General features: G+C 48.4%; 1 protein-coding gene across 4 annotated transcripts; it reads left to right on the top strand.

The window, feature by feature from the left end:
* Positions 1-3,455: 3,455 nt before the first annotated feature.
* Positions 3,456-16,524, top strand: MARCO (macrophage receptor with collagenous structure). 4 transcript variants are annotated; one of them, XM_056349339.1, is made up of 15 exons: positions 4,432-4,649; positions 5,729-5,830; positions 6,239-6,469; positions 6,893-6,928; positions 8,195-8,242; positions 8,610-8,714; positions 10,033-10,140; positions 10,260-10,304; positions 10,976-11,074; positions 11,170-11,223; positions 12,282-12,326; positions 12,451-12,558; positions 13,828-13,869; positions 14,212-14,388; positions 14,712-16,524. In XM_056349339.1, the coding sequence occupies exons 1-15, from the start codon at positions 4,535-4,537 to the stop codon at positions 14,840-14,842; spliced, it is 1,446 nt and encodes a 481-aa protein (XP_056205314.1). In that variant the 5' UTR covers positions 4,432-4,534; the 3' UTR covers positions 14,843-16,524. The 4 variants fall into 4 exon arrangements, with proteins under 4 accessions (XP_056205311.1, XP_056205314.1, XP_056205313.1 ...); XM_056349336.1 differs by lacking the exons at positions 4,432-4,649; positions 8,610-8,714 and adding an exon at positions 3,456-3,742 and having other exon boundaries at positions 8,195-8,239; XM_056349338.1 differs by lacking the exon at positions 8,610-8,714 and having other exon boundaries at positions 4,432-4,646; positions 8,195-8,239.
* The last annotated feature ends 10,489 nt before the right edge of the window (positions 16,525-27,013 follow it).

Here is a 27,013-nt window from a genome sequence, read left to right as displayed (position 1 = left end):
TCCCAGGAGTGCCCAGGTGCTACCGCAGCAGCTGGACCCCCTGAGCATGGCTGCGGGTGTGCAGGGACACGGGGGGTGTCATGGCAAGGCCCCTACTCCCATATAGGTCCAAGCTCAAGCTTTGTTTTAATGCCCTGGCAGGCACCACAGTTGTTTAGATCTTGTGTGTTGGCCTCAGTCCCTCTTCTGCATGGAAACTGTCCATGTACCACATCATTTCTTGCCCTTAGAGCTGGATCCTTTTTTTCAGAGGGTGCTGACCAGGGCTGAGCTGGGCAGTCAGTGTGACACTCACAAGGGAGACCCCAGATCTGGCACCTCCTTGAGCTGCCAGCGGGCAGATCACTCACAGCCTGCTTTGGCATCCTGTGAATTCAGCAGTGCCTCCCTATGTCCATGGGCTTCGAAGTCACTGGTCCTTCCTTGGGGAGAACAAGGCATTTTAGCATAAACACCATCATACTGGACAGCTGTACTGGATTTGACTGGGACGGATGTAACATTCCAACACAGTACAGTGTTGTGCTTTGGATTTGAGGCTGAAACAGTGTTGGTTACACCCTGACGCTTTGGCTGTTGGTGAGCAGTGCTTGCACAGCGTTGAGGCTCTGAGTAGGCTGAGGGTGGGCAAGAGGCTAGGAAGGGACACAGCCCAGGCAGCTGACTCAAACTGACCACAGGGATGTTTCATACCATATCACATCAAGCTTGGGAACAGAAGTTCAAGGAAAGAAGGAGGAAGGGGAGAAGTTTGTGGTTAGTGCATTAGTCAGACCAAACAACCATCACGCGTGCTGTGGCCCTGCTTCCCAGGAAGTGGCTGCCTATCTGCCTGCTGATGGGAAGAAGAGAATGAATTCCTCTTTCTGCTTTGCTTGCAAGTGCAGCTTTTGCTTTCCATGTCAAACTGTCACTATATTGACCCATGAGACTTCTCACCTTCCTTCTATTTTCGCCTCATCTCTGGGGAGACAGAACGGAGTGAGCAGCTGGGTGGATGTTTGGCTGATGGTCAGGGTCAATCCACCACAAGAACTGACTGGGATGTCAAAAGTCACCAACCTTGTTCATTCCAGAAAGAGAAAAGACAGAAAAATCAGGGGAAATAGGAAAAACCACCCAAGCTAGTTTACAAACAAACCTACCACTGCAGAGGCAGTTGTGCAGCTCTGGTCACTGATGGCTTTGTGGTGTGCATTTATGGGCTGTCCCAGGTCAAACCATGACTACTTGTTTCTGTGGGAGAGCAGTGTGGTTTGTAGAAAGGGTCACTTTCTGGTTTTTTGAAGCCTATCTGCAGAAACATGAGTTCAGGTGTTGGGATAAGAGGTAGAGTCACCCTTTCTGACTGCCAATCTCACTTCAGGCTAGAGGCGACAGCAGAAATGGTGGAGGTTGCCGCCCTGGCTTACCCAACATGGGGCTTGTTTGTCACATCAGCTCTTCTTATCCTTGTCCTTGGAGGGGCACAAAAGCCCCCCAAATTTTGCCCATTTATTCCTAAGACAGTCTGCAATCAAATAGATGAGTTTGGAAAGATTACTGTCTTGTAAACAAATGGAGAAACACCTCTGAGCTAAGATATTTTCTCATCTGAGAAAACCCCTCAACTTTTCAAAAATCCCAACTGCAGTTTTTTTAGGATGAATGCTTTTCTGAAGAGGCTAACACCTGTTCAAGCTCCCTGGCAGTATCACTGCTGGAAACCACTGTGTTTATCTAATGCCAGGCTAGAGTTTGGTGTTCTGTCTCTTTGCTCTGCCATGAGCTTTTGGTGGTGGTAAATGCCTGCAGCTGACAACGGTGGTGAAAGGAGACGGGAAAGGTAGTGGGGATGGCCAGGGACCAGGCACTTCCTTTTCCTTCCACCAGCAGTTATCCCTAGACCCGTGACTTCAAGGTGGCTGTGGTCTGTTTATAAAACTTGGTGGAGATGTGGTGCACTTTTGCAAGAAGAGCGTGAGGAGCACCTTCTGACTGGCAGGAGCCACCAGTGTCAGAGTGTAGGAAGGAAAGAGATGAGCCGGAGGACTTCAGGCTCTTCCCTGAGATGTCATCAGAGCATTTCAGGGGAGGCAGGATCAGCAGCAGGAGGGAGAGGGACCAGGGCTTCCCAGCAGGGAGCCTGGAGGATGAGGCTGATGATCCAAGCAGACATGCCCCATAATGTGCTGTAAATTACTATTCTATTAATAACCCCACTATTCAGCAAACCCTCGACCTAGGGAGACTGCACTGAATCATCAGTTTCTTTTCTTTTTTTCTGATTTAGTAACCCCAGTTGCACAATCAGAGTCAATCTATTGCTGCAGTCAGTGATGGTGCAGCGGGAAATGCGAGACAGCAGAAAGCAGGGTGGGGGCAGCGGCAGTGAGCAGGCCCAAAGGCTGGGGCATGATCTCTGATGTCCGTGGCATGGCTGAGAGCCCGGGCACCATGCACACAGGGAAACCTGCCGCCTGTTTGCGGAGGCACATCCAGGTGGAAACACGCCGTGACACTCGGAAGCAGCCAGGTGCTTCCCTGACCGATGGGAATGTGGCAGCACACGGAGCTGCGTGGGGCCACGTCAGCTAGAAACCAGGGCAGAACTCAGTCTGAGCAGCTGGGTAGGCAGCTGCGGCTGGTGGGCAAAGTTGGGTGGGATCAGGTCTTTGCTATTGACCATCCCAAAAAAGCTGAGTGGAGAACTGGACTCTTAACCCTGAAGCAGTGCAGACCAGGGCTGCCAAGATCGAGGCTCTCCACCCCTGCTTTTGCACCCATGCCACCGGGGCCATTGAGAATGGCATGGCCCCAGCATGGCCATGAGAGGTGGGAAAACATACCCCAAACTCCTTTCTCAGGGAAGGAGGGCACAAAGACCTCATCGCACCTTTTGCCTTTTAGAAGGACTTTTGAAAACTAAAGCTGCCAGCTTCTTTTTAATACTTTTGAAATAAAATGGATTTGCTTAAAACTTGTTAAAAGCCTCTTTGCTGCAATCTGCTCTCTGTGTGCATCGGAATCACGTCCAGCCCTATAAACATCCCCCTGGCAACACAAGTGCAGTTGTACCCAGCTCATCACATGGTCCAGCAAGAGTAGATGGCTTTAGGCTTGCACTGAGTGGTCAGCTGAACCACCCAAACCGTTAGAATTGGGCTGGATACAAGCCCTTACCCCAGTGGGGAGGCAATGCCACGAAGGGAGAGGATGCACAGGTAGTTACTATGACTCAGCTATCGGTGGCAACCTCTCAAGCCACCCTAATTCAAGGGGGTATTTGAGCCCTTCACAATGAAGCAAATCATCCTGATTCCTATGCAGCATGTAACAGAATATATGATAACGGAGGTTTCCTCTTCCTCCCTGCTGGTGCCAAACCAGGTCACAGCTGCACACAAGCACATTTGAGAGGAGAACGCAGAAGTGGATTTAAAAATCCCCACATATTTTTGGTTTAAGCCTTTAAGCGATGTATATGCCAGGTGCAGAACACAAGGCTCCATCCTGCACCAGGCTGTCAGGGGGTAGATTGCCAGTTCACATCTACCTGAAGCTTACTCTGCACTTTCTTCCATGGCCATGCAAAGCGACGAGGACCCAGCAGCTCCACAGATGAGCATGGACTCGCAGCCCAGCAGAAAGCTGTGTGATGGGGACAGCTCTGCATCTCAGAGAGGGCAGCGCGTGGCAGCGGTGGCGTGGCTGCAGAGAGCTCTGCCCAGCGCCTACCGGCGGCTCTCATCCGTGGGCTTGGGTGAGTTGGTTTGCTTTGCAAAATCAAAATCCTGGCACAAATGGAGATGCCAAAATGCCAAATGCTGCGGTGAGGTCTGCAGGGGTGAGTTTTACAGCAAAGAAGTGGTGAGGTGTTAGCAGCTGTGTCCGTGAGTGTGGAAAAAGGGCCAGGGAGGAAGCAGGGGTTGTAGAGAGCCTCGGCAAGGAGCCTGCAAGGGTCTCTTCTCCATTACCTCCCAAATCCATTTGGACTTCAGCATTCTGCTGAATTCCGCATCCTGCTGTCATTTGCTTCTCTTTACAGCTCCTTCTGATTCTTTCCTTCTTTGCATTTCAGTCATGCACCACCACTAAGGGGTCATCTTGGTGCACGTTCAGGTGTTTTTCACAGCCACACAGTTCATCTCCCCTCCCAGGGGATGGATCTCCAAGCTGGCAGTGAACCTGGGATCTTCTTGGCTACGTGAGGAGGTTTGCTCATGTGAGGAGCAAAGTGGCCACCTCATGCCTGACCCTGCTAAAGTGCAGAAATGTTGAATAACTCAGGGTTAAACCTCTTGCAGGATCCTGCTGGAGGCTCTGTGGACACGGTGTCCCCAAGCAAGCACACAAGAGCATCTGAACTTCTTAGCTGTGGGATTTTTTGAGGAACTATTCAAATTACCACAAGTTCTCACAAGTCTATAAAAACTGAGCAGATAGGAAAAGCATATCAGAAAGCATATCAAATCAGGAGGCAGATAGGAAGTCCCTTCAGTTCTTTATTGTCCACAATCTGACAAGGCTTTAGGTTAGCCACCAGAAATTTGTCATGACGATTAATGACAGTTACGGGGAGAATGGAAATTCAAGTCATATGAACACTTTCAGTCTTTCAGACAAGATTGGGTTTGCCTCAGCTGCTACCACAACCTTTCAGATAAGTGGTAAGTTTTCTTTTTATTAAACGGATTGATATGGATTTTATCTGGTCTATGAAGAAAGCAGCACATAAAAATGAAATAGTGTATTTATACTGCATATTAAATGCTTTTTAGAGTGATTTGCTAGTAAATTAACTGCCATTTAAAAAGAGAAGTATGTGAAAATGTCCTTTCTAGCCAAAAGCTGATGCTGAACATCAGAAAAAAATAGTTCTTTTCCTGTTTTAGAAAATGCCGAATTTCACTGAGTAAAACTTTCATGTCTTAATAGTTGAGATACTGAAATAACCAGATCCAATGAAAAAATGTAAGTTTTTGAATTTTTAGCTGAATATAAATACTTCATTGCTGACTAAACCATTCTATTGTAAAACTAATTAAGTCATTGTACTTTTTTTAAAACTAAGACTTTAAACTCCTGATTACATTACTTTGAAAAAAACTCAATTAAGGATAACTTACTGAATGTCTGAAGTAGTTATTAATGCTTCTGAAATACTTATTTCTCCCTAAAGGCCAACATTTGACAAAGCGGTTTATTTCTTTCAGACTTACTGGTGAAGATTTGTTTTAAATGTTATGACTTGTTTTCATTTGTTCTGCAGTTCAGTTTATTATTGATTTTTCATTTGTTTCAATGCATACATGCATCACTGTTGGGACTGCAAGTAGGAGGTGCTCTGGATGGAGAGGGCATGTGCTTTGAGCAACTCTTTGAATGGCAGCCTTGGACAACTAAAAGCTATGGGAACAGGGAGTTTATTGATGCAGAAAGGGGAGGACTGCAGCGTTCATACTGTTATAGGCTGGGTTAAGTCTTGATGGAAGTGATCTGGTTAAATTGGCTAAGGAAAAGACCGTCAGGTGAATTGTAGTGCAAAGCCGAGGTGAGAGGGAGGCAGCCTGCCTCACCTGCAGGAGCCAGCAGTCTCGTGGTGGGACCTTGCTGCTCCCCATCGCTGGAAAGCACTGCTCATTTATTGTGGCCAAGCCTAAAATGGCTGGAAGCGAGCAGAATCCGTAATGGGAGAGACGTGAGAGGATGTCTCCCCTACTGATTGGGTACTTCTGTTGGATTTTAGAGCATCAAAGGCGAAGAAAGCCATCCACATGCTGTGCTCGGGCAGCCCTCAGCGCCTACCTGCTGCTGCTGACGGCCGGCCAGGGGCTTTTGTCGTACCAAGGTAACGCTGCAACCCTACTGTGGGCTGGACATCCAAAGACAGCTGTGCTGGGTGCTTGGGGCGGGGGGGGGGGGGGGGATACAGGGGAGCGGGGGCGAGCACACAGGCAGGAAACCTCTAAGGGAGCACAGACACTCCTCTGCACGCTGCAAGGCAAAGCAGCCACTGCAGGATCCATTCCCCCACCCCTGGCATATGCTTTGCATTTGCAAAAGCACTCCTGGCTGTCCTCCTGGCTGCTGCAAGGACTGATACATGAAAACCACCTCCCTGGGTCAAACAGTGGTGGTGTTTAACGTTTAACCCCAGGTGTCCTCCACGGGTGCCAAGGAGCTGCTCTGCTGAACAGGCATTTCCCAGCTGGATTGGGCCAGGAATATTCACTGCATGGGTCTTTTGTTTCCGCAGTGTTTAAGATGCAGAGAGAGATACTGAAATTTCAAGAACAAAATACCTCCTATACAGAAAAGATTCTGGAAAGCTCCTTTGCCAACAAACTGCTTTTGGAGAGAAACTCTGCAGAGAAGCACATGGGACATGAAGAAAACTGGAGGAGAAGCTTAGAAGAGGAAATCACCATAATTAAAAGCAGCAATGAAAACCTGATGATGATGATGAACAACATCACCCTGGTTGCAGGTATGGTTCCACTTCTCCATGCTGGCTGTACAGTGGGGAGAGCCGGTTCCTCTGCACCACTGACAAAGCTGGGCTGAACCCCTAGTTCAGATGAACAAATAACTAGGACAAGATTTGGACTTGCTGTCAGTCAGTGATACCCCAGTCACCAGGGTTGGACACTGGCTCCAGAAGCATTGGCCAGGGAGCGGGACACACCTGGAGAAGCTGGAGCACAGCCCTGTGCAGCCCCCCTGGATCCCACTGCAGCTGCACATGCAGCTCCAGGCTGCTCTCCCCTCCTGTTACTTGTAGACTTGGGCTCTGGGTACCCACCAAAAGGGTGGTGTCTTCAGCCCAGACCTCGAGCCTATCAACCCTATACTGGTACATTCCTCACTGAGTGATGACTACTGAAAAATATCCGTTACATATTTATTTCAGGGCCTCCTGGACGCGTAGGAGATCCTGGTCCACCAGGTATGTCAGTAAATGAGCTGTAAGCAACATTTTCTCTTTTCCTCTTCTCCTCTTTCTCTTTTCTTCCCTGAAGAGACCTGAAGTGAGGGTTTAGGATTTCAGTCTCTAGATCCAGATCTTACTTAATGTGCAGGCACCTAGTGCTCTGGCTATGAGGAGACCTGCTGCACCTTTTGACTGATCCCCTGGGAGCCCCAGCTTGCCCGAGTGCTCCCACAGAAGCCAGTGACCACAATGGAGAAGCATTTTGGTTCTCCCTCCTTATTGCTGCCCCACCAGAAAAGCTCAGGGGCAATGGAGGAACTGTACCTGGTCATTAGGTGCAATAACCATCCCAAATCTCCATGTGAGACAAGAGAGGACCAGTCAAGGGGTTTATGTGCATCCTGTGTCCCATGGATAGCTGGGCTTTCTGCCCTGGACATAACAAATCCAGCTGTTCAGCTCACTTGAGGACAACTCAAGGAGACCTCCCCAGTCCCTGCTCTATAGGGCCCCAGCTGAAATGCATATATAACAAACAGTGACAGATTTGTGACCTTGCGCACCCTGTCCCTGGGGAAATGACCACACAGATCCAGGAATGAGCTGGGTGCAAGTGCTGCCCTCAACAGCGTTGCATGAGCTGCTGCCCTGGGTACCTGGGGGTTTTGGGTAGAACTACACCCACTGCAGGAGATAAATGTCTACAGACTGTGAGGATGCAGCAAGTCCTGCTCTAACGTTGGCTCCACTTTGAGCAGAGGTTGGACTAGATGATGTCCAGAGAAACCAGTTTCTATAATCCTGTGATGGTGATCTAATATACAACCCTTTTTAGGCCAGGTCTGTATCTCATCCATCCCTAGTTCTTGGCTACACTAATGAGCTTTTCTGAAGGAAAAAAAAATATTAATACACTTTTAAAAAATCATGTTTTCATATCTTCCTGGCTGCACTTACACCACTAAAACAGCACCTCTGGCCAAGTACTGTTACTATAGATCAAAGCCCAATAGTTCAGTGCATTTTCAGGAAAGATCACCCCAAAGGTCCCCACGAGCTGGGCTTGGCTGGGGGACAGCTGGCCTCTGCCCAGCCACACACTCAGCCGAGCTCCACGGACTTCCCCCAAGCAGTTGTGCTCGTCTCTGCCAGCTGAAGATTGGCCTCAGTGGTGACCAAAGGCGCATGCACAACAGCTGATTAAAAAATTCAACTCTTCTTCTCAGTCATTACTGTGAATAGATGAGGTGTGTCAGCTGATATATGTATTTTACATCTCAGGACTACAGGGACTACCAGGGACAAAGGGAGACCAAGGAATCCAAGGTAAGGCTTTTCTGACACCTGAATTACTTCTGTGGATGAACATAAAGTGGCTTTATGGATGATTTTATGGGCAATCTTATCCTCAGTCAAGGTGTAAGTCAGTAGGAATGTCATTGGAGTTGAAGGAAATAAGCCTATGTAAAACTAATGTGAACAAAAGCAACACTTAGCTGGAAAAAAGTCTTATTTTAAAAGTCAACATGCACCGGTTGTGGTGGGCCAGTTCCCCACTGCCACCAGCATCACTCTCAAGTGCATGGAGAGTGGAGTTTGGCTCATGCTCGCGGCTGAGCTGCGTGGCCTGCTGCTGGCATTCACTAGGGACAACACCCAACAAAGCATCAGCAAAGTGGTGTTGTCCTTGCTGGCTTCCATGGACTGCTGGATGAGAAGGGGAGCAGAGTACATCCTGGTCCTGCTGGCCCAAGTGGTGAACCAGGAGTGAGAGGAGAGAAAGGAGAGGTGGGGCTTGCAGGTAAGGCTTCTTCACTATCGCAACATTTGAAAGATTCTCCCATGTATTCCTGTTCAAACTCATTCTACTTCAAACCCCAGAAGAAGTCTTCGTAGGTCAGTGTTTCATGAAAATCCAGGCAGCCCTGAGTATGGTTTGCCAGTGAGGGAGCTGGATGAACAGGACACTTGAGCTGATCTGAAGGGGTTTCATTTCATGTCACGCTCCAGCAAAGCTCCCAGAGGAGGTCCGGGGGAGGGGGACGTAACAAATGTTGACTCTGCACCGTGGAAGTCTCTTTATAGAGTGACCTTTGTCTAACGAAAACCACAGGTATTCAATTATCAGCCTATCCCAGATTACAGCAGCGATGTTTGCAGTAGGATTTTCATGGTATAAAATATTACAATATAATTTATATGGACAAGCATGTGGATGTGTTAGCCCTTACTTTAGTAAAACCTGTTTCTGAGAACTTTGTATCTTAGATAAGCCTGATTTTTATACACCTTAATCAGAAGAGTTACGCACCATGTTTTTCCCACATGACGTGCATTAGTGGGCATCTCCTGGACAGCTATTAGTGGTCTCCCAGGGGCTGCACCCAAGAGGAAAGGCTGAAAGCAGGATAGCAAAAGAAACCAGAAGATGTATGTGGTGCAGACCAGGGAGGGAAGTTGAACGTGTTGGTTAGAGCTTCCCCAGACCCTCCATCAGATCCCATATGCTCCAGTGCGCTCATTAGCATAAGTTGACCCAGAAGAGAAAAGTGAAAGTCGGAGGAATACTGAAAGGTGAGGGCTTTGGGATAATTCTGGAGCAGGAAGATGAAGGAGATGTCAGTCTTCCAATGAAGCACTTTCAAGTAATTCAGCGCTTTTGGTGCATGCCGATCTCTTGTCCAGAGAGGAGAAGGGTAAGGGGAGATGTGGTGATTCCCTGGAAGCACAGAAGTGGAACACACTGTCCTCCACCTCCACCGTGGCTAGAAGGGAAGGGTTTAGACTGCAACAAGGGATATTTAACTCGAGAAGAAAACATTCTAATGGTAGGGATAGTTTAGAGGATAGACTGGGGAGGTGTCATGGCACCACCACAGGTCTTTAACAGCAGGTCAGACAAACATCTGGCCAGACAGTCTGGCAGAGCCGGAGGTGGCTCAGGCCGACTCTTCAGGTGGTATCCAGCCCTGTCCTTCTCTACAGCTTTATGGGAATGGTAAATGCAGATGTGAGGCCAAACTCTGTTACTAGGCTGAGGTGCTGCCCTGGCTGCCTTTTTTAAAAAATCTGCTTTTTTAAAAAAATAATTTATGCATGTGTGCTGTGCTGTTTGATAGGTCCCCAAGGACAGAAGGGTGAAGCAGGCAGTAAGGGATACCCCGGGCCCCGTGGATTCACGGGTCCTCAGGGACAGCAGGGGGTCCCAGGACTGCCGGGTGTCGATGGTAAGTGCAGAGGACACAGCGTGACCCACCGCCAGCACACGCGTGCTGTGGGGCAGGGCTGCCCTAGCTGAAGCGCTTGGCTAAGCCTCGTTAGCACTGATGCTGGGGTGTTGTTACAGGGAACGCGGGGGAGCCTGGACGTCCTGGGCAGAAAGGAGAGGCAGGTAAGCAATACAGAAGATGCAGTTTCTTCTAGAGGTATGTCACCAATCCCTTTTAGATGGTGCTTCATGACAAGGAAAATCGAAGCTGGGCTAGATCCCAGCATGGGGAAGAGAAGATGATGATGAGGTGGAGAAACCGTGCCAATGTTGTGCAGCCTTGGCTGTCTCATCTGACCCTACTCACTTTGCAGAAGAATGAGAGGGAGAGAAGGGTCCTGTACCATGGAGGGCCATGTCCTCCTCCCTGACATGTGCACACACAAAGGCAGAAACTGGCAGCTTTTAGGAAGCACTTGTGGCTCTCAAGGCTGACAGTCTGCAAGGCCCTGGGTCCGTACAGCCTTTCACTCCAGACCATCACTCACTGCACTGCTAAGATCAGCACTACTGGGGAGGATTGCAATTTGGAGAACCAGCGTTTATTTTGCCTTTATAAGGTCAGCTCAATCTGCACAGTCCAGGGGCTGGTGACTGAGATATCTGTCTTTTTTTTTCCTTCATGTCATAGAATCATAGAATCAATCAGTGAGGTTGGAAAAGACCTGTGAGATCATCAAGTCCAACTGTTAACCCAGGACTACCAAGCCCGCCACTAAACCATGTCCCTAAGCACCCTTGCTTTGCATAGGTTGTGTTGCATTTCACGTGTGCTGCTTTTGCTCAATCTCAAGGTGCAACTGGACAACCTGGACCTGTGGGAATGCCTGGCCCCGGAGGCGCATCTGGTCAGAAAGGGGAGAAGGGGGACCCCGGGCCCAGGGGTAGTCCAGGTACAACGCTACTCAAAGCTGTAACTCACTGACCTCCTACTCCAGCCTTGCTTTGTGTGATGGCTTCTCCCATACCAATTTGTTTTTAATTTTAGGAACATCAGGCACTGCAGGACCCAGAGGTGAAAAGGGGGAGAAAGGATTACCAGGTAAAGGAGAATAAAACAGGTCTGGGGTCAACAACACGCATCATGCAGACACTGGAAAGGGATCTGCAACAGCAAGGAGATTTGTTGAGTCCTGTTCTTGGAGCCCCAACACATCCCAGGAGGCCATGGTGGGCCTGGGCCTCTGCCAGAGGGCGGCGGGGGTGGGTGGGTGGGTAGCTGCTCATCGCTCATTTCTACCACCTGCAGCATGCATAAGGAGGTATTGTTGCCTGCATTTTTTTATAAATAGAAAACACACAAACAAAGCAGCAGTTTAAGATGAACCACACAGCCACCTCCCTACCCTGCAGCTAAAGACAAATTTTACTGGCTGTAAATCTGATGGGGAAGGGCATTCACTAGCAAACGTCTGTCCTGGCCTCCTCTGTAGCACTGCAGGAAGAGATATCTTCAGGGGCCAACTTAGAGTGCACAACCCAGGCCTTTCCTTTGATCCTCCATCTAAAGAAGGCCACCTCTCTGTCCCAGGCACCTAAACAACAGGGTGACATTCTGCAGTACAAGCCTATTCTGGTGCATCTGTGCTCTTGAATCAACCTTTTTAACCCTGAATTTATTTAGTGCATGCAACCTTTTATCTCTATCAGGAGCTGACAAAGGTCCAAGTGCTGCACCCTTCTGCATTCATGGATACCTAAATGATAGGGATGGGAGTCACATGTCCCAACATTATATGCTTGCATATGTCTGATGCACCTAAATGTACATATCTAGGCTCTCTATAGGGTCAGTGAAGACCCACCTGGAGAGAAGGCCTTTACCATATCAGTGGAGTTTAGGATATGAAATAAATGACCAGAAGATGCTCTGCTTCAGGAGAAGACGTTCTCCGCTGCCTGTATTTTCTTTATTGACAAGGTCTGCCCTGACTGTAACAGGAAACAAGACACTCACTTCAGAAATAATGCCTATAGTGTAGACAGCTATACTAGATGAGCTGGAATCCATCATAAATACTAGTTTGCATAAAATTCTATAAATGTAGAAATACCTGTTTCATAAATTTCCATTCGTGGTTTTTTTTTGGATGATCTTAGGTTTTCCAGGGCCAGCTGGAGAAAAGGGAGACCAGGGCCTGCCAGGTAAACCCTTGTTTGACAACATGACTTATGATGACACAAAGCACTTTAAATGCCACATTCCACTTCCCTGTATCCATGTGAAATGGAAGGGACAAAGACAATGACTTTCTTGCTTTCCACCCAGGTACCCCAGGCACACCTGGTTACAAAGGAAGCAAGGGTGATTATGGCATTCAGGGTCCAAAAGGAGAACCAGGAGTAAAAGGAGCCAAGGGAGAGCGTGGATCCTCTGGTAAGGCTGTTTGCCACGGGATCTCTGGAGCTGATGGTGCATTTGGGTTTGGGGCTGTACATCACAGACGGGCACAAGCTGTGCTGGGGTTGTTTACAGAACTTATTTGGAGGAAATCAACAGCCAGGTCAGTCTTTCCCAGGATATGACTGTGCAGAGTATTACGTTTACACCTTGGGTGCCATGCTAAAAGACATGCAAGTAAACAGATGCATGAGATTTTTTTCAAATCCCCAATCTCACAGAAAACGGGAAAAGTCCATGTTCCTCTTTGCTTTGTACAGAGACATCTTGCAGCATACCACACCGCTGGGATAAATCCCATGTAAATGTGGCAGTCAGGAACACCAAATCGGAAACACCAGGGCTATTTAACTATGCCTCACTAACTGCAGACACAAAAATAGTTCAAAAGGGCCAACACTACAGTTACTTCCAATCTTTACCCACCTCCCTTCCCAATATGGAATTCTTCCAAAAACTTTAAAAGATGTAGTAAAAAAATACCCAGACCAGTAGTTACAACAGGGCATAGGAAGCAACCAGTATTCCAGATGCTTTTTCTTTTAATTGTTCACACAGAACAGTATGAGAGTCCTCAGAAATAAAATAAACTAGAACCTATGTGGGGCTCCTGAATACACTCCTCTTCTGGAGCTTTGCCTTGGCAGGGGGAGAAAAGTGTAACTGGGGTGACCCCAGCCTGGCAACAGCCCTCTGGGTGGGTCTCATCTCCTGGTCCCTAGGAGACACCGATGTGTGGTTTGTGAAGGTAGCTTTTGGGGGAAGAGCTCACTGGTTTTTTTCAAACACCCCTGCTCTCAAGACCAGGATGCTACACAGAAATGTGGGGACTGTTGGAAATGGCTTTCTGCTGTCTCGTGGCAGCATCTGGAGAGCAAACCCCATGACACAGATCTTTCTGCAAGTACTTTGGGAGATACTATGGCTATGGAAGGTAGAGCCCAAAGGCTGTTTGAGATGTCATTTTACAGGTAGTAGTGGGAATAATACACATTTCCCACAGATGAGTGGATGGGATTTTGCAAGTGGCCCTTTTTTGGGGGTCACAAGTTAGGAAGGCTTTGCTGTATATTATCCTACTTTTCTTACCATGTTTCTTTTACATGCCCTTAATCACTTCAAGGGGTCCATTCCACAAAGGGCTGGAGCCTTCATATCTCTGAATAACCCAGTTATTCAGAAAAAGTGAATAACTGGATTTTTCCTCAAACAGCTGTCAAATATTTGCTTTTTTATTTGGAACAGGTTCCTCAGGAGCAAAAGGGAGCAAAGGTGAAAAGGGAGAAGGTACTGGACTTTTATTTCTTCTTCTCTCACTTGCCTTTTGGCAACGAAGCTGAGATGAGGACCAGCATCCCCACCCCATGCACACCGATTAACCTGCAGCACAGCTACCAGAACCAAGAGGTCCATGCTCTGAGCTGCAGCCTGGTGTCTCCAGACCCAGGAGAGGGTCTTGAATTGTTCAGTTTTGAGCTACCAGTAACTTCTGGTCCCACTTTGGCTATAGCTATGGAGATGGGAGCATTCATCAAGTTTGGCCTGTCACTGTTTCTGTCTTCCAAAGTGTTTTTTTCCCTCTTGCCTTTGTGACCAGTAGAGTTATTTTCCTCTCCTCTGAATTCTCAGGCAACTTCAATCATCTTATACGAATTGCGGAAGGGGGCAGAAGGGGCCGTGTGGAAATCTTTCACCAAGGGTCCTGGGGAACTATATGTGATGATGGCTGGAGCACCCTAGATGCCACTGTGGTCTGCCGAATGTTGGGATACAGCCGTGCAGTCTCTGCCTTCACAGCCACAGCAGGTGAGAGTCCACAGCAGCCTTCCACCTCCCCAGGCCTGGCATGGGAGGTTACACACACCTAGAAAGCACCACAGCAAGGTCCTGTATGTGAGCAGCAGGAGAACAAGGAGGATCTCCTCAGAGGCAGCTCATTCCCCTTGGGATGAGGGAGCTGCATGGCAAGTGCTTGAGCTGTACCCAAAGGCTTGACTTCCAACAAGCCAACTGTGCAGCCCAGCACATACCTGACATCCCCAGGGATCCCTTTAGAAAAAGATGCATATTCCTCTTCCTTTAGTCCAACAGTTTTTTGTTTGTTTCTTTGTTCAATCCATCTTCCAAAGGCACCGGACCAATTTGGCTTGATGATGTGAATTGCAGTGGGAATGAACGTTCAATTTTCGACTGCTCAAAGCCTGACTGGGGTGTGAACAACTGCTCCCACCAGGAGGACGCTGGGGTGGATTGTGCTTAATGGGACACAGGAGCTGCCCTGGGAGCCGCTGCCTGCCTCTGCTTTCTGTGGGGCTTTTCTACGTAATACAAACCCAATTTTGTCAGGCTGTGCTTATAGTCTCTTTACCTGGTCATAAATATATTGACAAAGAAAGTTGAATTTTCCATAAATTGATAATGGTTGCAAGACTCACAGGTAACTTGAAACATCCCAGCTATCATGAAACAATCGGAGCTCAAGCATGTGAGCCAGTTCACAGCTTTTCCAGTTACCTGACATCAGCTCATCTGCAGTAACTCACACGTGTGTGACGTCTAAGTCCACAGGGGAGGAGAGATGATCCACTTTAGCTTAGTGCAGTAAGAGAGAACAGGATCAGCATACAGAAACAGGCAGGTACTGCAGCTGAGCTGGCTAGTCCATCTTCATCACGTTACAGTTGTGAATCTGAGCCTAAAACCCTCAGTGAAGGGCATATACCCAAGACAGCAGGTGCTCAGAAATCATCGGATGATCTCTCTGGCATGCAGATATAAATGTTCTCCAGAAATGATGCTGATCACAGCTTAAAGCACAAAAGTAAGTGCCTGGGATCTAGGTACTGCACTATCCTGGTTTAGCACAGACCTTGTTTTTGACCTTGGCCAAGTCCCCTGCCTTCTCTGTCAGTGTTTCCTAACCTGTCCCCAGGAGCAATACCACTTATCTTATCTGGAGTATAAAGCTAAGCATTTCATACCTTTAGAAATTAGGTGCTCCAATGAAGCAAAGGGGTGACAAATAAAAGCAATAAGGGGAAAGTATCACCTAATTATGCTTCCAGAGTGAAAATACTGACCCTAAACCAAAGGCTTCTAACTGAAAGTCTTGTATGTGTCTGAGATGATACCTGAAAGACTTCTCTTTCTTAAGACCTAAGTCTTCCCCTTTTCCATCAGCGTGGGCCACTGGGCAGGTGACAAGCAGCTTGTGTACATGTAGCTGGGCACATCGCAACAACTTGCTTGTAGATATTTGATTTCAAATGTCAGAAAGAACATGTAAGCACCCTACATCTCTGCCTTAATGTTCATCATAATTGCACGTGTCTACACAACTTTGAAACCTGCTTTTAGTGCTTAGAAATCCAGATATACATAGAAAAACTGAGCAGTGCTGGTAAGAGCAGCAGGTGATGGGGCATCTAGGGCCAATGTGGGTGAGAAGACCCAGCACTGCACTGGGTGCAACAGTGCAGTCTGCATCAAAGATCACCACTGTCTTGAACCAGAGGAGAGGTTTGTTATGGGATGTCAGGCCTCAGGGAAGAAGTCTGGAAAATCCCAAGAGTTTTCCACTACTGACTCTTGATGCCTTTGACAGCAGGAAAATGTGAGACGCTTATCGTTCCTGGCTCAGGTTTAGAGGTGGCAAGGAGCACCTGCCATGAACCATGGGTGAAACCCGGTGAATGACAGTTCTTTCAGAGTTAAGTGGACAGTGGCTCATGTGCACAAGAAGAGACAAAAGCTTTCTGCTCTGGTAGGGAGCCCCACCAGCACTAGCAGCATGCTGAGTACCAGCACTTGGGCTAGCACAGCTTTCTGCCAGGCTCCCGCGGACAGTGCTGAGCCTGCACAGGTTTCCTTCACCTTTTTTTGTGTGGCAGCATGTAAATAAAGCATTTCCAGTGTTCATAAATAAAGGATTTACAAGCTGTATTTTTGTCTTGATACATCAGCATGGGGTGCTTACAATCCCAGTGTCTCACTCCCCTTGCTGATGGGATATGTTCCTCACCATTTTTCAGGCTAAATGCTGGGACGTCTGATTTTGCCATCAGGCAAAACTGCCACCAAAAGGAAAGTTACCATGTCCCCAGTGATGACCCTTTTGCTGGACTGAAATTCCCATAAACCTCCTTGTGGTAGAGTGGGCATCCAGAGAATAGCAGTTGTGCCAGGATTAAGATCAAGACACCATGGGTTAGAGCTGTACGCCCAGGGCAGAGGACACCACAGTCCAGCCTGTCTTCTAAGTGCAGTAGGAACAGGCTGAACCCAAGTTAGTATCCAACAGTGTTTCCAGAAACCAGAGCATGACACGCTTAAATTACTCCCCTGCCACTTCTTCACCTTGCAGCGCAGATGTAAAAATCTGAAGTCAGAGGGATTCCCCAGCAGTCCAGGAGAGCCCATGGTGACTCTGGAGAGTTCAGTGTCAGGTACACAAAATGGCATTTATATTGCAGGGACTAAAGGAGGGAGGAGGATGGGGGTGATGGAGGGAGTGCCTGTGGTTAAGCTCGGTGGCACCACGGCTGCGCTGCAGCACAGCCCTGGGGAAGGGCTCGCGGTGGCTCCGGCAGGCACGCAGCCAGGGTGATGGCTGCAGGGGCTGGGAATGCCGCTGCTGAAGGGGAACCGGCCAGAACATGCAGTGGACTGTCACCACTGGCATCACTCCCTCCATTCAGTAGGGGTGCAGGAACCCGTATAGAAGTGCCCGCACCAGTACAGTTCATTCTGGTCTGGGAAGAGAAACCAGGGCTCAGGCCTGGGACCAGTGTTAATATTACCATGCTGGCAAAACCAGACCTTGGCAGGAAAACAACTGTTGCCTTCAAAAAACCACACTCTGCGTGCCCGGTCCGGAGAGGGAAGCCCAGTCAGCGGGGAGGGGAGCTGCAGGCACAAAGCTCACCCCAGAATTACAAACACCATTTCTGCCCGCTAGAGCAGAGCTGCCCTGAGCTGCGAAAGAATAACCAAGCCCAGGGCAGGGTGTGCCATGTGCAAGAAATGGCATCCATTGGAGGGGACCACTGTGGCCAAGCTGTGGTGCCCATGGAGAGTCCTGGCACATCCTCTTGGAGAACCGTGCTCCAGTTGGGATTAAACAGCAGATGATGCTAGAAGGTGGCAGCAAAACTTACATCTGAGCCTCTTCTATCCAAACCAAGGTGAACCTAGGAAGAAGTCACTAATATCATTAAAATAGGGAGAAATTCTTCCCAGTTCCCACAAAGGGTAGATGAGCTGGAGGAGTTGCAGAGGCTGCAGGCTTGCTTCCCACGGGAGCAGAAGTCCACCTGCCAGAGGTAAAAATGTGAAGTCTCGTTAAAGCAGATTCAGAAGTTCACACTAAATTCCACACTCTTAATTCAAATACAGGTATCTGAGGCAGCTCCTCGCCTGATACAAATTTCTACACTCACTGCTATGTTGTGTTTTCGGAGGGGTAAGAAAAGCCCTGGTTTAATTCCAAAAAGCAAAAAAAACCCCAAAAACCCTCATCCTCACACAGATTTTTTTCAGAACTGCTGGATAAAACGGGCACGGGTGCAGCCAGTCCCGAATTATCTTCCTGCCAATTCTTTGGTCAAATCAAGGCTCCGCAGCCTGGGGCTGAGTCCCGCCACGGCCACCGCCACCGCCACCGCCACGGCCACGGCCACTGCCACCGCCACCGCCCACATGTATTTATCAAAAATGCCCGTTCCCGACACTAGGGGGAGCTCAAGGGCCGCCACCCGCTCCGCGGCCGCCGCGCTGGACCCCGCGGTGCTGCCCAGTCCGGCTCGGCTCGGCCCAGTCCGGCTGGGCTCGGCTGGGCTCGGCTGGGCTGGGCTGGGCTCGGCTCGGCTGGGCTCGGCTGGGCTGGGCTCGGCTCGGCTGGGCTCGGCTCGGCTGGGCTCGGCTGGGCTCGGCTCGGCTCGGCTTGGCTCGGTTCGGCTGGGCTGGGCTGGGCTGGGCTGGGCTGGGCTGGGCTGGGCTGGGCTCGGCTGGGCTCGGCTCGGCTCGGCTCGGCTGGGCTCGGCTCGGCTCGGCTCGGCTCGGTTCGGCTCGGCTCGGCTCAGCTGGGCCGGGCTCGGCTCGGAGGCTGCCCGGTTCAAACCGCTGTCGCCGCTGGGACAGCGCATCCCTCTCTCCTACTGCTTTCACGCACGGGGAGCCGTGGCCCCCGCGCATCCTGGGAGCGGGAGGGCGGCGGTGGCCCGAGGGTCCCCGTGATCACAGTGATACAATCACTCGGGTTGGAAAAGACCTTTGAGGTCACCAAGTCCAACTCTTCTCCCAGGTCTGCCAAGCCCACCACTCAACCGTGTCCCTTAGCACCACATCTTCGCTTTTTAAACACCTCCAGGGACGATGACTCCACCACCTCCCTGGGCAGCCTGTCCCAGGGCTTGACCACTCTCTCGGAGAAGACACTTTTGCTGATATCCAATCTAACCCTCCCTGGCCCACCTTGCCGCACCTGAGGCACGGGGAAGGCCAGCCAGGCAGTGTGCTCCATTCAGCGGGTGGATTGGACACACAGAGGGAGCCGAGACCTGAGGACAGGGCACAGGGCACAGGGCTGACGCAGGCTGCGGGGGTTTCTCAGCCTTCAGTACCTCCAGCTGTGGTCAACCACTCCTCCAGGAACGGGATTTTGGAAAATAACAGTGGAAAATACCTTTGTGATTCAGTCTCTTGTGCCAGATGGTTTGTGAGACTGGCTGCCAGGCAGTCAGGACAGTTGTACAAGTTTTTTTTCTCCACTCTTAATAGCTAGAAACACTATTTTTAAGGCAAAACCCCAGATTTTGCCGGCATGTCAGATGTGTCCCCTCAAGGGGACAGAGGAGAGCCAGCTGCATAACTCACCCCCAGGCCCACCAGTGTCAGGACAGGGGACAAGCCACTACAGTGGCACTTGGAGCCTGAAACCCAGCAGGGGACCCTGGGCAGCAGGTTCGGAGGGCACTCGTGCCCTGTGCATCCGTCCACTTCGGTGGTCCAAGGGAAGGTCCATCGAGGCAGGCAGAGTACCACAAGTCGCTGCAGGATAGTCGGTGAGTGATGAAAAAGCCTCTTGCGTGTACAAAAATGTGTAGACCTGAGGCTCAGAGGCTGGCTTGCGTGCCCAGCCACCTCCGTCCCCAAATACCCGGCTCAGTGCTACTTGGCCCCAGATTCTAAGTCTCCCAACTAAGCATCCTGCGCTGCCCTAAAATAGCAATCTATAATAGCTAATAAGGAATTGTACAGCTTTGCTTATCATTCACTCCCAGCACCAATTAAAAAGATTTAGTTAAGCAAAATGCAATTACACTGCCATGGATAAAAGGGATACAATTAATTAAAAAGAAATACTTTCCCTTAGTGATGCTGTTATTTCCAGATGTTCCCATCCCCATCCATGACCACTCCTTGTGACCTGAAGAGATTTGGGGTGGGGAGAACTGGGGGGAGCCAGGTAGTTTGTCTCCCCATCTTGCTGACTTGTATTTCTGAGGTAAGTTAGCAACACCCTTGAAGACACAGATCTTCTCTGGAGCTCTAAAACATCATTTCTGACATATGTGACAGCATCCTCCCTGCTCTTCCAAGAAGATGAACGTTTCATAGAGGCTGTCTGGCACCAAGCTGGGACTTCTTTCTTTTTGGGGAGAAAACTGGGCTTTCTGTCAACTGTGAAGGAATGGGGAGCAGCCAGAGACTGTGGGATACATGCTGTGGCTGGAAGGATTTACCAAAATCCACAGGGAAGCAGCTGAAGTGATTTCCCATCTGGTGTCCTTGGGAAGGGAGGAGACATGTGCCACTCCCCCCACCCCGCTGTACTTGCAGGTACCCAGGCTGCTGGTTTCCCATCGCCATGGTGTGGGGACAACTGGACCCAGCTAACACCTCTTCCATGGATAGCTGGATCCAGAAAGCTCAGTTCTGCAGCCAGGTGCAGATCTCCCAGCGCTGGAGCTTTAGATCATGGAGGATCCTGCTGAGAATGTGTGTTAATAAATAGATTATTTATGTAACCATTGCCACGTCTCGATACTGGTGTGACTGTCAACCACAGAAAAGAGTCAGAGAGTAGAAGGCTGCGGGTTGCCAGTGGAGTCTGACGAGAGGCTGACTGCAATTTTCATAGCCTCGACAGAAGTCACACACAATTCACAGCACCACCCAAGCACATGGAGACGCTGAAAAGCAAAATGTTTACTAATAAAAGCCAGCTCTCCAGGTCTCCAAAGCCTGAAGTTTATGCTGAATGCATCCATAGCCCATCTCACCTTAGCAAAATTATTGATGATTCCAGTTGCAAATGTAAAAAAGGCAATTTCATTTGGCTTACAGCTGGGAAGTTGTTCTGTCTGAGGGCTGTTGTTTTTTAAAGTACATTAAAGCCATCACATTAAATGATGCAATACAGGAATGACTTCTCTGCGCATATTGCAGACAGGTAAAAACTCTAATAGGCGTAGTGGCTATATCTAAAGATTAAACTCATCATGTAATGTATGGGTCACTAACTGTATTTTCATCCCTTTCTTCTGAAACTTTCTGTCATTCGCAAAGTGAGATCATGTCACCACAAATCTGCTGACACATTTCTCAGCTTTTTCTGCTAAATATCATGGTGGAAGGCAGCATCCAACTTCAAAACCCCCAGATACTTTTTTCCATCTCACGTGGTCTCAGAACTGGTCATGATTTGCTCAGTTAAGACCTTCCCACTAGCATGATCCAGCAAGGACCTGAGCAGCCATCCAGTGCAGCACACAAGCCTGAGCTACAAGTGTTTCTATCTCAGCAAAGGGGCCAGTTTGGCTCTCACTGGCACTGGTACACAGCTGGAGCATGCATCAATGCAGGCAGCTGCTCTGCCATGATGCAGAGCTGAATTTAACCCTAAGTATTTAAACAAACTGTTAGTGGTAGCTCCAAATGATTATCCATTTATTTCAGTATTTGTCTTTTTCAAATGTGACTTAAAATCTATAAGTAATTAGTTATCGTACTGGCTACAGTATTGCAAAATGCTTCCCTTCATTTTTTATTCAGACTCTGAGCTATAACTCCAAAATAATTCTAGTCACACCAGCCCTCAAAGGTCTAAATGGAGAGGAAGGGGGGCTAACGCCTTAATATCTTTGAGATTTGCAAGAATATTTGAGGATTTTCTGGGGATTCAGTGCAAGATGAAAAAAAAGTTTTGCAGGCAAATAGAGCAACTTGTGCCTCCAGTTCAAAAGGAAAGACACATCCAAATGGAGAAAGATTTAAATGTTAAAGTGCTAAACAAACATTGCTATTCAACAGCAGTCTTTGTCTTTTGAGTCCTAGGTTAAAACTACTTCACAGGGACTATAAAAGCTCGTTACTCTCCTTTGTTGAAGCTAAATGAATTTTAACAGTACAAGTTCTGGAGTGAAGAAGAATTGCCACCTAAAACTCCTCCCAAGTCATCGAGGTGCCACTTCAGGGAAAGGCAGGAGAGGACTTTGGGAACTGTCAAATAAGTCTGTCAGGCAAATAAGAAAATAGAACACAAATTGCATTTATTTGTTTTGTATAAACACCAACAAATAAGTGGTACTGTGAAGATGCTGGTTCCACACCATCAGGGTATCAGCAGCGTGATGGTGCATGGCTCTGCAATGACCTTGTATCTTGCTGCCTTAGGAAATCCCACTGGAGTCAATGGATGCAAAGGGCTTTAAATCTTGGGCCATAAATCACTCAAGATATGAATTACTGCCTTATTAGAGCAGCTTTATAACTGTAGTTCCAGATAAATACATGATTAGTCTGATCTCTTCTGATAACAGGCCAACAGGAAAAAAATAATCATCATCTACTAAGCTAACTAGCTATTCAAAGGAGCTGCGGCAAACTTTCACAGATGTTAAGGCCAGTGGGACCACTATAATAATCTTGTCTGACCTTCCGCATGGTGCAGGGCAGAAAAACTCACCCAGGAGATTCTGCATCATCCTGAAACTATAACTTGTTTTCTAGGAAGGTGCATCATCTTGGTTTAAAGTTTTCTGAAAACAGAGAAAGCACCACATTCCTCAAAACCCACCACATTTTTGCCACATTAGTTATCGTGCTAGCTCTCTCCCAGTAACTACTCTTAACCTGTGCTGAGACACTGGGAACCAACTGGGGTCCTTGAGCCACTGAGTGCTGTTGCCTTAAATTCATTCAGACAAGGTTCAAAAAAGAAAAGATGTTTTCCTTAACACAGTGAACTCCACCTGGCAGGGACTAGCCCACAACCAGGTTTTGGAAGAGCTACTGTGCCAGGCAAGCAGCACACCTATGAAGGGATGCTAACACCCTTGGCGGAGTTGAGAAAAGAGCAATGCACGGCGTATGCCAAAATCAAACTGGAGGTAACATTGGTGGTTTTGTTCCTGTTTGGCATCTGAAAGGGAATTTCTGGAAGGTTTTTGCCACAGTAGCTCAGTTCACACTAGCACTGGGACTCTGCCATTGCTCTGATAGGGCAGTCGCTCTGATTTTGAAGGAGATGCTTTGACTTTACGGAGTAGTGTTACAAGAAGCTCAGTGGGGGTGGAAGGTTCCCAACACACTTTTGAGGCCCTCAAACTCCTTTCTGGGTGGAAATGAGATCAAACTAAACTTAAATGGCACTGTTTGCATGAGTAACAGTTAATCCCAATTACCCAGGGCTGCAAGATGAGGATCCCAGGGCTAAAAGAACAAGGGTGGTTTTTTCCACACATGGGTAAAGACTGTTGATTCAACTTGCAGGCCCATAAAATTTCTCCAGTAACAAGCAGGGACAGACTCCTACAGCACTGCTGGAGGGAAGGGAAATACCCTGTCTCTGAGAATCTAGTTATTCCAATAGCCTGGAAGAGCTGCACAATGCTATAAATGGATCTGGCTGTGGGTAAGCGATAGATGAGCACGTCATTTCTTCTATGTTTGTACTCCAAAACTACAAGTTTAAGAGTGGGAAATTCCCCTACTCCTAGTTTATTGGCTTTAGAGGCCCTTGTGAATCCTCCAGTGCAAGCTGGCATGGGAGACAGCAGAAAAAGGGAGAGAAGCATCCCCCTTTTCCAAGGGCTGCTGTGACCACAGTGCTCTGCGGGACTCTGACTTTCCACCTCTTGGACTAGGAAATATGGGAAAAAGAGTCGCTTTTTCAACATTTTCCTTTTGCTGCTGCCAGACACGCAGTGCCACTTCCAATTACAGGGCAGCGTGTCAGCTGTGACCTGCTCCGGTGCGACATGCTGCAGCCCCGTGGCACAGGCACAGCCGCTGAGGATGCGAGGGAAAAATGTACAGTCTCCAGTAAACATGTGGGACCCAGCTCAGCGCGGGGGTCCTGGGTGATCAGGCTTCAGTGAAAGGCCTCCAAGCGTCACCCAGCATGGGAGATGAAGCAGAGAGCTGTGACCTAGGTCATGCCTGCAACTGGTATAAATCAACATTGCTCTGTTGATATCTGGGGAGCTACGTGGATTTGCTCATGCTAATAATTCAGCCCTTTTTTGTTCATTTTGGGGTTGTCCAGCTCTCTCAAGCACTGCTTAGCTCCCGTAAAAACTGTTACAATAACATGCACTTCAGTGGTTAATATATTTTACAGGTCCACTCTTTTTTCTCCAGTATCTTCTGTAGCACACTTAGAAAAAACTTCTCTGCAGGGTGGGGCCATTTCTCTGATGGTGATGTGATCCCTTTGCATGGGCTTGAGTGTAGATTTACACTGGCAATGGCCACTTACACAGTGACAGTGACCAAAAGGTTTATGCAATGAGCTGCTGAGGCTCACATGTGAGAGGAACATGTCCAGGCGCTGCAGGTCTCCAGTGTCTCAAACATTTTAGATTAGTTTGGGATATACAATCCCCATCGTGTGCACTTTTGTGATCTCCCTTTTGCACGTCAGCATGAGGTTGCTTCTGGTGAGTCAAACAGCAATAAAAGCCCATAAATATGAGCAGTGGTAAAGATGAGCCCTTTCCTTTTAAGGCAAAGCTTGGCATATAGACCAAAAGACAGCTTTTGCATGGTACATCAGAAGATAGAAACTCACATGCTATATGAGATCCACAACAAATCAGACAAGCTGTTGAGCAAAGGAAAAGGCTCTAGAACAAACAGCCCTTGAGAGATCCACAAAGTTGCCTCATCTAGAGAAGGATGACACCAGAAAAGTAAGGGGTAAAGTGGATTTTAGCATCCTCTCATGCTCACTAAACTAGGTAAGCATGTCTTTAGGTTATGTTTTCTTTATCCCAGAAAGTCCAGATGAAAATCCCACCAGAATGTGCCTTTCCAACTAGCTCTCTCATAGCATAAAGGGTACGGGGATTTAGGAAAAAGTTAATCAAATCATATCCGTGTTCCTCATGGAGGTACTTTTGTGGTTGTTCTGCTAAAGGAGGCATCTTCTGGCTGGGATGAAAAGATACAAACAGTTTCTATGTTGAATTTCACCCAGTCCTAGAAATCTGAGTTAAGTGAAAGAAACAGAAATGATTGTAGGAAGGGCCTGTGAATACTGTATCTGTGCTGGTCTGCAGGTGTTTCACGTGAGCTAGGTAATAAAAGGAGGATTCCAGTCTTATTAATCCAGGCTGGATCTCTGCCAGACCCAGGATTGCTGTTCTTACAGACACAGACTTCAGAGCACCTTCTGCAAACTCCACTTCCCATTCCAGGATCCCAAGAGGAAGCTCCAGCATGGTCCGAAAACCTGGAGCAATTTTCCTTTGCTCTGAACCGTGAGCTGGGGTGTGTGCTGCCCCTCACCTATCTCAGCACGGGAAAAAGGGGAAAAAAGTAAAAGAAGCCTTTAAAGAAACATCGTCTTACACAGTCTCCCTGCAGGAGCCATAGGACAAGCACTGAAGCTGGCAACGTGAGGCCATTGAGCAAGGGGGAGATCGAGCTCTGTCTCAGCCAACATCAGGTGCACGTTTGCCCCACGTACCTGCAGAGGGGAGGCGATGCCAGACAGTTTGTCTTCTTCAAGGAGCTCATTTAACACTTCTGATTACACTGAACTGGCTGGCTCCTTCCCTGACATTTACTTTGCAAAATTTGGAGCTTCCCTTAGAGGGTCTTTCTGGAGCTCATCCCAGCAGAGGCTAAGTGCCCCCCAGAGCCAGAATCTTCTACTCCTTTGAGTCCCTTTCAGCAGTTCTTTCATCCATAAAAGAAATCTCACCCTTGCTCTTCACCTCCCTTCACAAACACGGAGAACGCCTGCGGCTGCGTGCCTCCCACCCACCAGTCAGCGCAGCTCCCATCAGCTTTATCAGCTGCTTACAGCACAGAAGCAGCAGCCAGGGCTGGACATTGCCAAGGGATGCTCTGGAGTCCATTTATAGTGACATTTATAAATCCTTTGCTCCCTCCTTTTCCCAGCTGGTCATAACCCTTTGGTGGGCACAGTTTCCCAGTGCAGGGCTCATGAAAAAGCCCACCCAATTCCCAGTTCCCCACCCAGTCCCCACCCAGCCCCCTCTGAAACCAGATCTGAACTCCCCAACCAAGTGTTCCGTAAATCCAGGTGGAGAAGATTCAGGGTGAGACAGGAGTGAATAAAAGGTGCAAGAAATAATATCATCATCTGGAAAGTGGGTGGTACTATCGAGAGCAGGAAGGGCTTAATTCAGGACTGAGAAGCTTCAAAGCAGATGGATTAACTAATGGGTTGTGGGATGCTTCGGGATTCAGGATTCGCATCCTCGGGCATGTTTTTGCTGTTTGCCCAGGCATTTGAGGACGGACTCACTGTTCCTGCTGTGTGCACACCTGGGAGCTGGGTCTCTCACCTTCCTCTCAGGCTGCCGGGCAGTACACATGACACATCCACAAGCCCAGGAGTAGACTCACCCACCAGCTTGCTAATGCAGAAAACAGTAGGGACTCTCCCAAAATGGTTATTTAAACAAGGCATTTTAAATTGAGCTGCACTGTTTATTAGAAAGCATGATAATTTTCAGTCTCATTGCACAAAGGCATTATAAAACTGCCATGAACAGCTCTTCATCACTACCTCTAGTTCCAGCTTTCTCCCACCTTGATACTTCTGCAGTTTAACCCTGATTAGTGTCGTGTATCTGTTCTCCCCGTTATGATGGATGCAGTCCCAAGTCATCCTTCAGCTCTGCCATCCAATGTTCGAGGGTCCTGGTCCTTCACTTAGTATCAAGGCTCCTACTGATGAAACGGGTTCTGTCCCAGAACATGGCAACAGGGACACAAAGTTAGAAAACTGCTTAAGTTTTGTCAAGGCACAAGCATAGAAGAGAGTTGTGCAGAGTGTTCATCTGCATTTCTTACAAATGACACATTTGGACAGGAGAAACTCCTACTCCAGTGTAGAAGGGCTTATTGCCCGACTAATATCAAGTACCACAGCTAAGCCTATCTCACGAAGTAT

Source organism: Falco biarmicus, chromosome 8 (assembly GCF_023638135.1).
Source record: "Falco biarmicus isolate bFalBia1 chromosome 8, bFalBia1.pri, whole genome shotgun sequence".
NCBI lineage: Eukaryota > Metazoa > Chordata > Aves > Falconiformes > Falconidae > Falco > Falco biarmicus.
Note: the sequence above shows the minus strand (reverse complement) of the source record. Positions and strands in the feature narration are given on the sequence as shown.

Bases quoted from the DNA above. Each gene is read 5' to 3' on its own strand.
- MARCO (XM_056349339.1), top strand. From the start codon at position 4,535: ATGACGATTAATGACAGTTACGGGGAGAATGGAAATTCAAGTCATATG. The intron at 12,327-12,450 runs GTAAACCCTTGT...CTTTCCACCCAG, and splicing joins GGGAGACCAGGGCCTGCCAG to GTACCCCAGGCACACCTGGT. The intron at 14,389-14,711 runs GTGAGAGTCCAC...CATCTTCCAAAG, and splicing joins TGCCTTCACAGCCACAGCAG to GCACCGGACCAATTTGGCTT.